Genomic DNA, 14,235 nt, shown 5'->3' with positions numbered 1-14,235 from the left:
AAATTCCAACTAAATTTAAGATAATATTTTATAATTTATTATAATTATTTACTGTGGCTGGATGTTCCTACTGAAGCTGTATAATTTACTGTGATGTATTTGATTGTAATAAGTTAATTCAGACATGCTACTTTATCTGCGTTGATCTTTGCAAACTATACCAACATGGTATACTGGTGTTACAGGCGTCCATTGGCTACGTTAACCCCGTTTACTATTAGACGGGCCGTATACTTGTTTACCATCATAGTAATAAAAAAATAAGTAATATTCAAGTACTATCAAAATTGTAGGAAAAATTTTAGTGATATTTTGTTGTGTTAAACAATTTATTGTATTCCTTAGCTCTGCTGTAGTTTTTTTTAAGCTTTAAATAAATATGTATTTTACTTTTTTTATGGATCACAAGATCACAAGAAGTGATTCACCTTTAGAGGAAGAAAGTATATTAATAATGGTAACTAACAGTACCATTGCTAGTAATACTGCTCTGATGTCTACATTTATTCCGTCCCACCCCCTTCTCTTTAACACGAGTGGAGTAGAGGTACGCATGCAAACAACTTTTGTGTAGTTTCCCTTTGTTCCTTTTTAATTATTATCAAATATAAGGTATATTAACGTCCAACACACGTTTATATGTTGCGCTTTCCATTTAATCCCAATTAGATTATATCGAATCACCTCGCTGTATGGGCAGACGTATAATAATACCTTAATATCGTATAACGGGCCACTGCAAGTCGCGTGCCGCCATTATGAAATGCCTCTGAAAGCAAGGTCGCAGTGCATCGCAATTGTTTATTTTGTAATGAAGACGCATTATACGTACAAAAACGTGGATTGGATTTTATTGGGTACATCTTAATTATATGATAAACATTATGGAAAAAACGATAGCCACTAGAGAAAAATGCTACTTAGAAAAATGCAAGGTCAAAGCTCGGCTTTATGAACACACAAGATCTATAATATATACCAACTACGCATTTGTTATCTTTTCTTTTATATAACACTATTTATATTCCTTGGTCTCGCCCATGTCGTCATATTGAATTAATCTATAACCTCCCTCAAGAAATAAGCTATCAAATGTAAATGGAATTTTCCAATTCCGACTTGCAGTTTCAATATAAACAAACACTTTCGCTTTATTATTGGTATATGGATAACAATTTTAATAATAAAGACCAGCGTTTGAAAGCCGTAAGGATTTTTCTAACATGCTGAAAAGCTACCTTTTTAGTGGCATAATTTACATACTTTTTTACTACTCAATTTTAATATTAATGACCCTAGATAAGTATAATAGGTTACTTTTTTCATTTCTTTTAATTCGCCTAGCAGACTTTTTACATGGAGAGATTTCTTCATAATTGAACTAATGCTAATGACTTAAATCAGTACTTCATTTCTATATAAAGTTGGTATATACTTATATATTTTATTCTTATTTATAAAAAATCTACTGGATTTTTTATTATTATTGCGTGATTAATTTTTTTTTTTATTTTTATCACATAATAATTCTTGTAATATAATTTTTACATTTTATGATATAGAGCGAGTCTATAACAATGTGCAATTAATATTTAAATCTATTCATAATTATTTAACTAATAATATTATATATGAAATAGTAATAAGTATATATTTAACAATGATTAAACGTCAACCAGATATATTTATGCTTGATATAGACAAATAGGTATTTTTATGCCAATTATTCTAACTACTCTTTGTATTATATTTGCAAAAGGTAACTAATTTGCTTAAAGGTAAGTAAATTTCTACATATTTATTCTTCAACTTGCAAACAATATATAATGTAAATTAGTATTTAGCAATACCGGTTGTTACTATTCAATTTTATCGACGAAATTAATATGACGCAGGGTTTCTTAAATTTTTTTTATACTAAAATGGTTGCGAGCAAATAAATATATAGGCCGTCTGATGGTAAACGGTTACCATAGATTATGAACCCCTACAACATTAAGAGTGTACCATGCGCGTATCTCTTACTTTTAAGAAACATTAAAATGCTCTTGTTGTGTAACACCATGCTTCGTAATGAAACTAAATTAATAAAAACACGATAATATACGTAAAAGAAACATTTAAAGCTTTTGTTTCACAAAAAATAAACATCTAATTCATTTATGATAAAATTTATATGGGACCAACAAGGACGTCAATGGATTAAAAGTATACATATCTATGTTAATAACGTAAAAGTATAAATTATCATTGCAACTTGTTAGCAATTCTAAAGGCCAACTAGATACCAAATAAAGACGAACTAAACAACAGTTTACGTGTTCTTACAATATGTGATATATACAATATACGTACATAAACTAAAATTGGATCACATTGTTATAATAATTTAAGATTGTGTTTTATAAAAAAAAAAAACTTCAATTGTGGTAAAACCAATCATTTTGATTTAATAACTGAACTACTAAATACAATTGATACACTTTTATAGGGCCAATTTGTAAGTATATCCTTTCAGATAAAAGAAAAATTTTACAAATCGATTTACAACTAACGGAGTTGTGAGGTACCAACATAAAAAAACACAACCGAATTCAAAACCTCCTACTTTTTAAAGTCGGTTAAAAAATAGAATATGGCACTTCAATTAATACAAAGCCTATTCTATATATAAACTATATTAATTAATCCAGTTACGAAACATTAGATGACATAACAGTGATGGTTTTATCGAGGTTACCAGCTCATTATGTAAATAGTGCCAAAAATAAAACATTTATATACAAATTTTGTATATTATGATAGTCAAAGCGTAGAATTTCAGCACATCGTTCCGAATTAAAAATAAAAAGATCTATAGCATAGTTCGGTTTGATAAAAATAATCTAGTCGTGATAGGGTTGGAATTATTAGTAACGAGTGACTCTATTGCTAGCAATATACATACTCTGTCAGATGAATCTTTTTTTTTATACAACTTAGAATGGCAAACAAGCTGACGGTCCACCTGATGGAAAAGGAGGACCGTCGCCTATAGACATGAGCAGTACCATGAACATAACAGAGTATACTGTCTCGCCCATGATACCCCCCATGCGTTGCCATTCCTAAGGACTCAGGTGTTATTCCTGTGTACCCAGTAAATTCACGCCATATCCCACCCTTCAAACCGAAACACAGCCATGCAAACACAGCTGCTTCACGGTTGAAACACGAATGGGACAGAGGTACCCAAGCAATCGACTTTTGGACAAAGTTTCTACGCGTTCTCCCCTAGAAACCGTCGTGGTTAAATCTTGAATTCATTTTGATGGGCCAACTAATCTACTTTCTCCTCACCTACCAATCATCACTGATACAATGAAACGCCAAATGCTTCGATTTATACAAACCTCTTTTGCTTCTTCCAAATTCATCACCTTTTCATATATGCTCACCGGTTACGGGTATTTTTAATTTGACCCTTTATCAGCACGTAACCTATTTGATCGACATACGTCCGTTTAGGGCAGCCCCTTCCGACATCAGTATTCATTCTTGCTCGATATATACCCATATGGGTATTACATAGATTAAAAAAATACCTAAATACAATATCAGTAGAACAGCTGGTTTTAGTCGCTGCCCCAAAATAACATTCCATAGAAGGCCCTACCACAGACTTAAGAACACATACCACAGACATAAGAATGGCAAAAAAAAACGATCTGCCTTTGATTATAATATAGCAGATTGGAGATGCTTTTCTCTCTAATGAAGATAACAGCGTTTCATTATATACTTAAAACAGTCTGCTGTCAAGTTTTTTTGGTTATTCATTAATTTTATTTCAATCATAGAATTATGTTAAAATTTTATTTACTATCATGCTAAAATATAAAAACGTAAATAAAGTTTAATATGTGTGTGTGTATGTGTGTGCATGCATGTGTGGGTAGGCATATGGTATGATATGGCATGATAGATAGATACAATATCCATTTTGAAGACAGTTAAAGCTATAGCTATATGAGTGTTAGGTTTAATTAGGTTAGGTGGTCTTTTCGATTTTACCTTCAATTTTCATTCCAAACTATCGAATGTTAATATAAAAAAAAATTCCAGGTCGACCTCCTCGCGGTTCTCCCTGGAAACTATCATGATTCATTCCTGATGAATTCATCATGATGGGCTAACTGGCCTGTTTTCATTCACATCTATCACCCTTCACTGGTGCTCCGCCAGCGTATCCCGTTAGCGCAAGCGGGGTTACCATACCATTTTCACCCATCAAATAAAAAATAAAATAAAAATAATAGTACTAACCCTGTTTCCTGGAGAGCTTTAGGAATACGTCTTCTAACGAGATGCAATTGTACATGGTGAGAAGCGCTTGTGGAGACTCTTCAGCTAGTAGCCGCCCGCTTCTCATCAGACCGATCTGGTGACAAAATTACTAGTAGTAGAAATAAGTTTTATTTAGAAGTACTTAGTGTAATATAGGCAATTTGGGTATTATATTTCATTGACTATTGTAACCACATTGGTACCTATGACTATGTATAACAAATTGTGTACAATTACTAATATTTTAATTTATATGAAAGTATGGAAATTCTAATACATTATTTAGTTCTTTTTAGATTTTTTATTAGTCACTTAAAGAATTAATGAAAAATTATAATTTCGAATCAAACAAAAAATAAGTTGCATCAATTTCAAGAAAAAACATCACATATTTTGTAAACACATCTAAATCTTTAATAAAAACAACTTATAAAATCTAAAAACTAACGTAGAAACAAAACCGGTCGATTGATATTTATTAATGTAGTAATAATCAACAGGTGGACGATTCGATTATAGTTCGCCCACATAATGGTTACCATATTTGTAAATTAATGTCACTACAATCAAAACTCAAATAGCCCACAGGTCTACAGTCCCAAGGTTCATAATGTACCTAACGATCAATAGTAATCCAATTTTGTCCCATTATTTTATTGTGTAAAATTACACAATAAAATAACCCATATGCTTGAAAATTGCATCATTATTAAAAAAAACAATAGGTACGTGAATTGACTTTTTTCAATCCTAAACAAAATAACACGCCACAAAATCCCAACATAACAATAATGGAAAATTGTAAAACAATTTTATTTACTTTTTTTAGCAAATTCCTAGCACAGGATTCCTATTTTTCTTTTATTATCATTAAACTATTTTAGAATGTTAATCAGTTCTTTTTTAAGTATGATATACATATGTACATCTTATAATTTTATACATATGGTATAAATATTTAAAAACTCAACGTGCTTTTACTTTTTAACTATTTTCAAAAAGACGATAATTTCTGTCCAAATCGATTGTGTAATAAGACGTGTAATCTTTGCAATTGTATTGAACTACTATTCGAAGGTATCATCGGCTGATAATTAAAATTGTGGATATATATATCTACTACCATTGCTAAATTAATTTTTTTCCATTAAGATTCCATTATGATACTACTCTAGCCCATGGTCACACAATATAAAGAGGTACAGATCAACCAGTTTTTTGCAAGGTCCCAAAAATACAAGGGTCAAGACATAATAAACAGCGGCCTTTTAATTCGTTTAAAATTAAGTGGAGGTCAATATAACGTATTCATTCAATCAGTTGAATTGACATTATAATACACAATTAATATGATTATTGATTGTTAAAGGTATTAGTACAATATTTATACGTATCATTTGTTATGTAACGAAAAAAAATCTCTATCTTGTAAGAAACTTAACAGTTTTCGTTAAAAACATTTTACAAAATAATTAAAAATAATAACAATAATTATCTATAAATAAAATATAATAATGTATTAATTTATGTAATCCGTTACCCTAATATTATTTATTGGTTTTATTTATATAATTAAAAAATCACAGATGTAAAATGAAATCAAAATTTTACAATGAATTGGGATAATGAATAACAAATCTTTCAAGCAATATCAATCCTCATTAGTTCCAATCATATTTTATGGACTGGATATACTAGATTTTGTACAAAATATTTAAAAGAGTAATTTAAATTTAAAACATTTGTATAAAGTGCTTTTCTGGTATATTTGGAAACTATACCTAATAGCACACGAAAAAGTGTATTTCGAGTGGAAAGTAACTAAAATAATAATAATTTTATAAAGCTGCCCATTACACACTTCTACTATAGGTAATAGCTATATAAGCACACTAACAAATGCAACCACTATATACTATGTTATTGCAACAAATTTGGTTCATTTTAAAATCTCTTCAACAACATGCCTATTCATTCTAAAACCATAGCCTTGGAATCACATTCATAAAACCCATGTGTGCTTGATTTAATATTGATATTTAAGGTAGAATATTAAATACTTAACAAACACGTTTACATTTACAAGAATTAAGATATTAAATTAATCGGCGTCGTGGTTGGTTCAAACGGATATGAGGACATAAAAATAATGTCTGATATGGTCACGATGCTAAATATTTCTATAATAGAAATATGACTGAAATTAAAAATCAAAAGTATTTACGTCGAGATTCCATTTTTAACCGACTTCAAAAAGAAAGAGGTTCTCATTATGGTTGTATTTGTTTTCATGTTGTTTAAACAAAATCTTTATATGTATATATATTATATATATATACATATAAAGATTTTGATTTTATTAACAAATACATTTTGGACTGCAAAATACTTCACTCGTTTACACATACAAACAGAGCAAAGGAATCATCTTCTATAAATATATTAGATTGAAAATATTTGACTTTAGAATGTAAAATTATGTCTCTACAAGTAATTTTCTACAGACCAGCAGTTTTGAAATCTGTAAAGAAAAATGGCTACTTCAGTGTTCATATAATTAATATGATACGAGATGAAATCCTATCAATTTCAAAAACAATTATGAAAATCGGTTTAGAATTGGTGACATGATAAAAATTCAGATGAATTCAGAATCTCTTTTTGTACAATTATAAATATATACAGATATAAAACATGACTAAATAATAAATTAGGTAAAACATTAACTAGTGTCTCTTTTAAAAATATTTATTTAAGTATAAGGTTAAAACAGCCGAGCATTAATATAAAATATCTTAGGAGGTCAATACACTTTCAAATATTCAGGATTATGTCTACACCAATTTATTAATGTAATAAGCAAGTTAGGTGCGCATCTCTTTTTACATTGTGAACTAACAATAGCTATCATAGTTTTAGAAATCATCATTTTCTTTCTGGTCTTATCCCAATTATTTGGGGTCAGCGTAATATTATATTATTAATATTTCCAAGATTTTAGCTTTTGGTTTTACAACCGACCACCTGTCTGACGTTGGGGGGAAAAGGATTGTTAACGATGGAGTTTGACTGCCCCATTGCTAGCAATATGCCCTATTAGGTCGACCTCCACGTGGTTCCCCCTGGAAACCATCGTGAACAATTCTTGTTGAATTCGTCACGATGGGCTAACTGACCTGCCTCATCCTCACTTATCATCCTTCACTGGTGCCCCGCCGGTGTATACCGTTAGCGCGGGTGGGGTTACCATTTCATTGTCACCCATTAAAAAAAAACCTGTCTGACGTCATCCATCATTGGGAACGACGATAATGCTTCGTAACTGCTATTTTTTTCTTATTAAGTATATCACGTGTTTATTGTGTGATTTTCCTTTGGCATTTCCATTAATTTATAAAATCTTTAATAACACTCACATTAAAAATAATGTTATGAGATCACTATTTGTTCTATTTAGCTTGTATCTATCGATAATAATTATATGTGCCGACATAAATAATCCTATATATTACAAGAGAGATTAATAACCACGTAAGAAATATTATGCAAAAATTGACGCGGAATGATTTCTTGCGTCATTTACGTTTACGTATATAGATAGAAAACAGTATGTTAGTAAGACAAAATTTTGTCAAACTAACATCATGTGTAGTTTATGAAACATGTTTTTTTTTCATAGTTCATTAATGTCAACTGAACAAAAAATCTTATGTACAGAATAGGTATAGCCTGTTGCTAGGTTATATTAGAATGTCATCATAATTTTATTTAAATGTTCTATTTAAATCTTTAAACACAAAGAGTATCTAATAATACATGATATGTACATAATAACATATTGATTCGTTACCCCCCCCCCCCCCTTGAAAAGGCTCCGAAAATATAGTTGAACTTATCCGTCATATTCGAGAACTATTGGTACTTGTAGGTGCTAATCTACTAAGTTACTACTAGAAATAGCTTTGTATATGTATTTATAATATTAACACATATTTTGTTACTTTAATGTGTATACCAATTACTTACAGTTACCTCTGAGATTCTAATCAAAACCGAAACACTGTCATTTATCAAGGTAAACCGAAAAATGGCTTTAGTTGGTGTGAACCAACTCAATGAATTCGAATAAACTTAAAAGATATCGACTATTATTATTATTTATTTAAAATTATTTTGACCCATTTTTTTATTAAAATTATTATATACATATTATTAATACAAACAGTAAATTAAATATTAAAATTATATGTACAATAAATTATATATATTGAATGCACTGCAAAAAATATGATATTTTTCGGGACGGATGCAATAATTTGATATCTCACTCACTCTTCGTAAGGAGCGGAATTCCGTTTTAATGTTAATTTTTTATTACTAAAATGCTTATACCAGACAAGCATTTTTTTCATTCAAAATAATTTTTATTTTCTATATTTTAGGTCATAAAAGGATTTGTGATTGGAACATTAATAGTTGAGCTGTAAATCTATTTTGAAGAACTTGAAAACAACAAAATTTTTTAAATTTAGTGGGTTTAAGAGCAAATACAAAAGTAAAAAGTACTTACACAATGCGCTTGCCTCGCTTCTTCAATGTAATGTGTGGTGATTATGACAGTCTTGTCTCCTGAGCTGGTGATGCGAACGAGGTGGGTCCAGATTGACTGTCGGAGTAACGGGTCTACGCCCACTGTAGGCTCGTCCAGGATCAGGAGCTCTGGGTCGTGCATAAGGGCCACGGCGAACGACACACGGCGCTGTTGACCACCGCTATAAAAAAAAATATAATAAGTACTTAAGTATAATAAGGCTCTAAGCGAATCACATTTATTTAAAAGTACTATATTCCAAGACTTGTCCTCCCCTATTTCCTTTCCCACATAAGTCCCTTGTTCCCCTTTATTTACCAATTTCATTTACGCATTTCCAACGTTCCTTTCTTTTTTCCTCAATCCTTTCCTCCATACCGTAGGTGGCAGAAACCATCAATAAATGCATTCCCAAAGAGGGTTGACGTCAGGCAGGCGGCCGTCGTAAAATATAAACTAAATCTTTTTGTAATATGCTAAAAAATATATTGCGCCGACACAAAATAATAATTGGATAGACTAACCATCTATGTAACAAAATAATTGAGTATCATCTAAACATTGAAACGGGTTTACGAACTTTTATGTTTGTTACATAAGGACAATAATTTACACAGAAAAAATCGCCGGTCGACTAATATATAATAAGGAGGTCACACTATTTATAGGACAATTATAGCCTAATGAACATTACGGGACTGTAGGTACTATTATTTATCTATGAACATTATCGTCACGTGGACAATCAATAGGAAACGTTAGCGAGTCCCACATTGAGAACCTAACTGTATGTACTTTGTATGAAACGATTTCAAAGTATTTAACCTAGTTGTTTCTATTTATTCAACTAAAGAATATAAGAGGTTATACAGTTACATCAGCTTATCAGTCAGGCAGTGCATAATATTTATAGCATTTTCGTTTTAATTCAGTAAATTAAAAAATCCACGTTATATGAACAGGACTCTCAAAATGGGTGCCATACTAACATTTTTAGGCAAGAAATGTAAAATCGTTACGACACACCGCACGCAGTACCTAAAACTATAAAATGACTACACCAAAAGTATATAATAGATAAATAGTAAAAATAAGGATTATATAAATAAACAGAAGCTATATTTCAATTTTGAAAATAGTATACCTATATAGTAATCTAAAAATGATAGCCTATAAGATCTTGACAATACATATATTTTTTTAATTAATATGAATACAAAAACGGGCGTCAGGAGTGTCCTTTTCTAGGAATCTGTGCAAATCGCTGCAGTGTCCCAGTCCTTTTCGCAACTGTAGTGTCCCCCCTTTCCTTTCCCACATAAGTTCCTTATTTCTCCTAATTACCAATTTCCTTTACGCATTTTCAAAGAGGTTTGACGTCAGGCAGACGGACGGTCGTAGAACTATAAGCCAAATCTTTTTTGTATGGATAAAAAGTAAGTATGAATAAAAAGACATATTACGCCGACCTCAAATAAATTAAGATAAGGATAGGAAAATGGTGAATAGAAAAACGTGTAAAGAAAGTATAAAATATTAGAATTTAATGTTCAATTTAAAACACGTATTCTATAAACCATGAGGCAGCATTTTTTGATAGTAAAGACAAGATATATCTACCATTATATTTATCAATATAAAAAATGTTATACCACACATTATAAGTCTGAGGTATGATGTCACTTTCTCTGCTGTTAAATAACGCAAACAATTGATATGTAAAAGATTGGAAAACTCCCGATATGGCAAGTCATTACATTGTTACACCAAATCAATACATTCTGATTTGAACGTCTTTGACTTTAGATATGTATGTATATTATAATAGAAATGTATTCGCTTTATTAAGAGTTATCAGCAACCTTATGAGTTCGATGAATACCTATGATTGTAATACATAGGTGTTATAGTCATACATGCCTATGCATGTTTAATGACTTTTAATAATTAAAATTAGTAATCTTGAAGTTTTCTATTAGCAAGTATTTTAATGAAACAATATAAGTTTTTATTCCGCAGAAAAATGTGGAATCTATACAGGAATGATAATTCATATCGGCTGCACAAAGACCAGTTCAGAATTGCTGATGATTTTACGACCTTCTATATATAGATTTTTTTTTAATCAATTTTTACTACAAATAACGATTAATTCGTTTAATGCGTATGTCGTGATAATTTCAATATTTATGTTTTATTTTATCTCTCTTGGTACAGCCTGTGTATCGATATATATTTATTAGCACCATAGTAATTGTAAGTGATGTCAACAAAATAACAGTAATAAACGTAGACACTAGAACAGTCACATCATTAGTTGACAATAGCTGTATCAAATAGAATTTTCCGCCATTTTATTCATTTGTTGTAACGGAACTAATGACTAATAATGTGATTCGTCATGATCATTAACTAATGAATACGTACACTTTTAACCTTTTCCGGAATAAGTTCACACTTGAAATGTTATTGTAGAGAATAGGGATAATTACATGTATAGCTACAAATAATATAATACTACCTACGGAAAAGTTTCTAAGAAAAAGAATGTATATTTAAAAGAACCCTAAGAGATTTAGTCTTTTACCTCCTCGTGACATTTGTTTGCTTTACGGTCTAGTCCGAGTTTCATAAAGATCTTACTTAAGTCACACCCCGAATATTTGATAATACACCAGACACATCAAGCAAAAATGGTGTGAACGATGGCTGTCATTTCTTTATAAATAAATAGAAATACTCGTATACTTAAATGAATATTTTGAAGCGAGAGAAGAAGAGGTAACGTCAGTTTGAAAGAGTGGCAGTAAGTACCTAAACTGCACAGAGTTCGTTCTCGTATAGTATGTACCATTATTACAGAAATATTACATTGAATATTGCATGTATATATTCAACCATATAAACTTTGCTATAATATTTTTTTAGGTTTGTATCAAACGTTTAATTGATTAAAAGTATTTATTAAATTTCGTCTGATGCACTGCCATTAAAAAGATATTATATTGAATTTAAGTATAAATATTCTGTGCATTTTATTGGGTGTATATTATGTAAATAGATTATGGCTTTTTTTCAGTAAATTATTGCAAAAAAAAACTTAAATCGTATAATCTGCATGCGTGCGTGTAATAGTTATATAACATCCACCTTTTATGGCAAAAAATACGTGCCCGGTAGTGGGACGTTAATAGATAGATGGGGCATATCTTGACTGACATATCAACCTACATACATTGAAACTATTATGTAAAATTTTGCAATAAGTTCTATATATGGACTAGGTAACGGATACAATCGTAAATGTCCATCCGATATTAAAAGTTTTTATTTTGGAAATACCCATGAATATTACTCAGAAGATACATAGTATCCATTTTATCTAAATATTTAATAATTCACATGATAATGAGAAAAAATAAAAATAAATGACTGACTATATAACCTCAAAGTAGCCTTGATGAACGTGACGCGTTGGTAAAACGTAAAGGAAAATTTACTTAGATGATTACACGATTTTCATTGTAAATTGTGAGTATTTGTATAATATACAACGAATATAGGAACTGAGCTTACTGCCCAACTGATATATATTGTACTATATGCGTATTCGGTTACGACAACTTCCGTAGACTACAACATCAATGGAGTCATACGTTAAAACAAGGAGATCTTGATTATCAATATTAACCACACAAGATTCTACCATAATTTAGTATTATTGATGGTAACAATAGTCAGAACTTATCAGATGTACATCTAATTTTCAGTCGCGTTCATTCTACCGTATGCAATGAATACGCAATGAACATTATATTTATTAAACTTAACTCTCTCTCTCTCTCTCTATCTAGGTAGTTAGTAGAGATACTTGACTTCAAAAATTTAAGATAAATAAAATTTGAATATAAAAATAGATAGAATTATACAGCAATATTCAACATTCATGTATATTTTTTAGTTATGAAGCAGTTTTTAAAAATGTGGAAGAAAATTATATCTAATCAGTAATCTAATCAGTCATATTTTGTATCAAAAAGTTAATTATATAATCATTAATATTCATTCTTGTGGGATTCGAAAAAAATGGAATGAGAAAAGGCCCGAATAAGTTCTACTATACCTCTCTGAGTGTAAGAGTTTATTTTCTGGAGCAGCAAACTTAATCTATTCATTTGTTTACTATTGACTATACACTCACCTAAGATTCTTCACCATTCGATTTTCGCTAGGCAGATCTAAAAAGTCCAACAAGAAGCGTAGCCTTTCAGCAATCTCTCGTGTCTCCATTCCGAAGATCCATCCGAAGTACATCATGGTCTCTTTAATTGTAAACTCTCCATACAGCGCAATTTCTTGAGGCATGTATCCAACCCGCTTGCCAGGTACACCTGAGCCTATAAAGGAAAAAAAACACGAATTTAAAAACATTATCTGGAATCTCTGTCCCAAATCTAAAATAATACAAAAAAAACATGCATACATATCCGTCACGCCTGTCTCCCATTAGGGTAGGTAGAAAAATGGAACGTCAAATGATTCAAACAAATCTCCTTCGCTTCCTCATTAATCTATTCATACACGCTCGCTGGTTACGGCTACTTTTAATTTGGCTCTTTTTCAGCACGTCACCTATGTCTATCAGGTTACATTTAGGTAGAGAAGAAAAAAAAGATGACGGCAACTGATCCCCGCAAAAAGTATAAAAAAAAACCTATTTGATATTTTGGATTTATAATGGAAACTTTTCGTCTTATTTCTCATAAAACAGGTTGTAAAGTGTAGAACTAAGAATAAAACAAAATAATAAATGCCATAGAATTAAATTTATTGTTTGCCCATCAAGCTGGAATACCATGTGTTTTAAGAAGTCAAAATAGTCATGATCCATTACTATACATCCAACAAAAAAAATAGATAATGTAATGTAATGTTTCTGTCTCATTTTTCCGGATATGACCAGGACAATTTCATTTGATGAACCAAATACGAGTTTTTCTCAAAGTTAAAATTATCTTATTAATTAACTGATTAAAGATTATCCTATTTACGTTTATATTTAGATTTAACTATAAGTATTATAGATATATTTATTCTTTACCTTTAGTACCAGGTTTGCCCCCAAGAACCCATATTTCTCCGCTGTTAAGTTTCCGCCGACCAACTATACATGATAGAAGGGTGGTTTTTCCGCAGCCAGACGCCCCCAATAGTCCATATCTGTTGAAAAAATCGAATGTTTTATTATTTATTTTTAATGTTTGATTTTATATTATGTCAGAGGTAATACAGTATAACAACATCTATATTGAATATGA

The 14,235-nt window shown here is 30.5% G+C and overlaps 1 protein-coding gene across 2 annotated transcripts in view; it reads right to left on the bottom strand.

Moving 5' to 3' along the window:
• The window catches only part of LOC113514215 (ABC transporter G family member 23), a 95,483-nt gene that overhangs the window by 8,176 nt on the left and 73,072 nt on the right, over positions 1 to 14,235 (bottom strand). For both annotated transcript variants that reach the window (XM_026898231.3, XM_026898232.3), the window contains 4 exons: positions 14,019 to 14,137; positions 13,119 to 13,314; positions 8,897 to 9,098; positions 4,306 to 4,420 (listed from right to left, as the gene is read on the bottom strand). In XM_026898231.3, coding sequence (XP_026754032.1) covers positions 4,306 to 4,420; positions 8,897 to 9,098; positions 13,119 to 13,314; positions 14,019 to 14,137 — 632 coding nt within the window. The remainder of the gene's footprint in view (positions 1 to 4,305; positions 4,421 to 8,896; positions 9,099 to 13,118; positions 13,315 to 14,018; positions 14,138 to 14,235) is intronic.

This window comes from Galleria mellonella, unplaced genomic scaffold (genome assembly GCF_026898425.1).
Source record: "Galleria mellonella isolate WM207_F2 unplaced genomic scaffold, CSIRO_AGI_GalMel_v1 utg172, whole genome shotgun sequence".
Lineage (NCBI taxonomy): Eukaryota > Metazoa > Arthropoda > Insecta > Lepidoptera > Pyralidae > Galleria > Galleria mellonella.
Note: the sequence above shows the minus strand (reverse complement) of the source record. Positions and strands in the feature narration are given on the sequence as shown.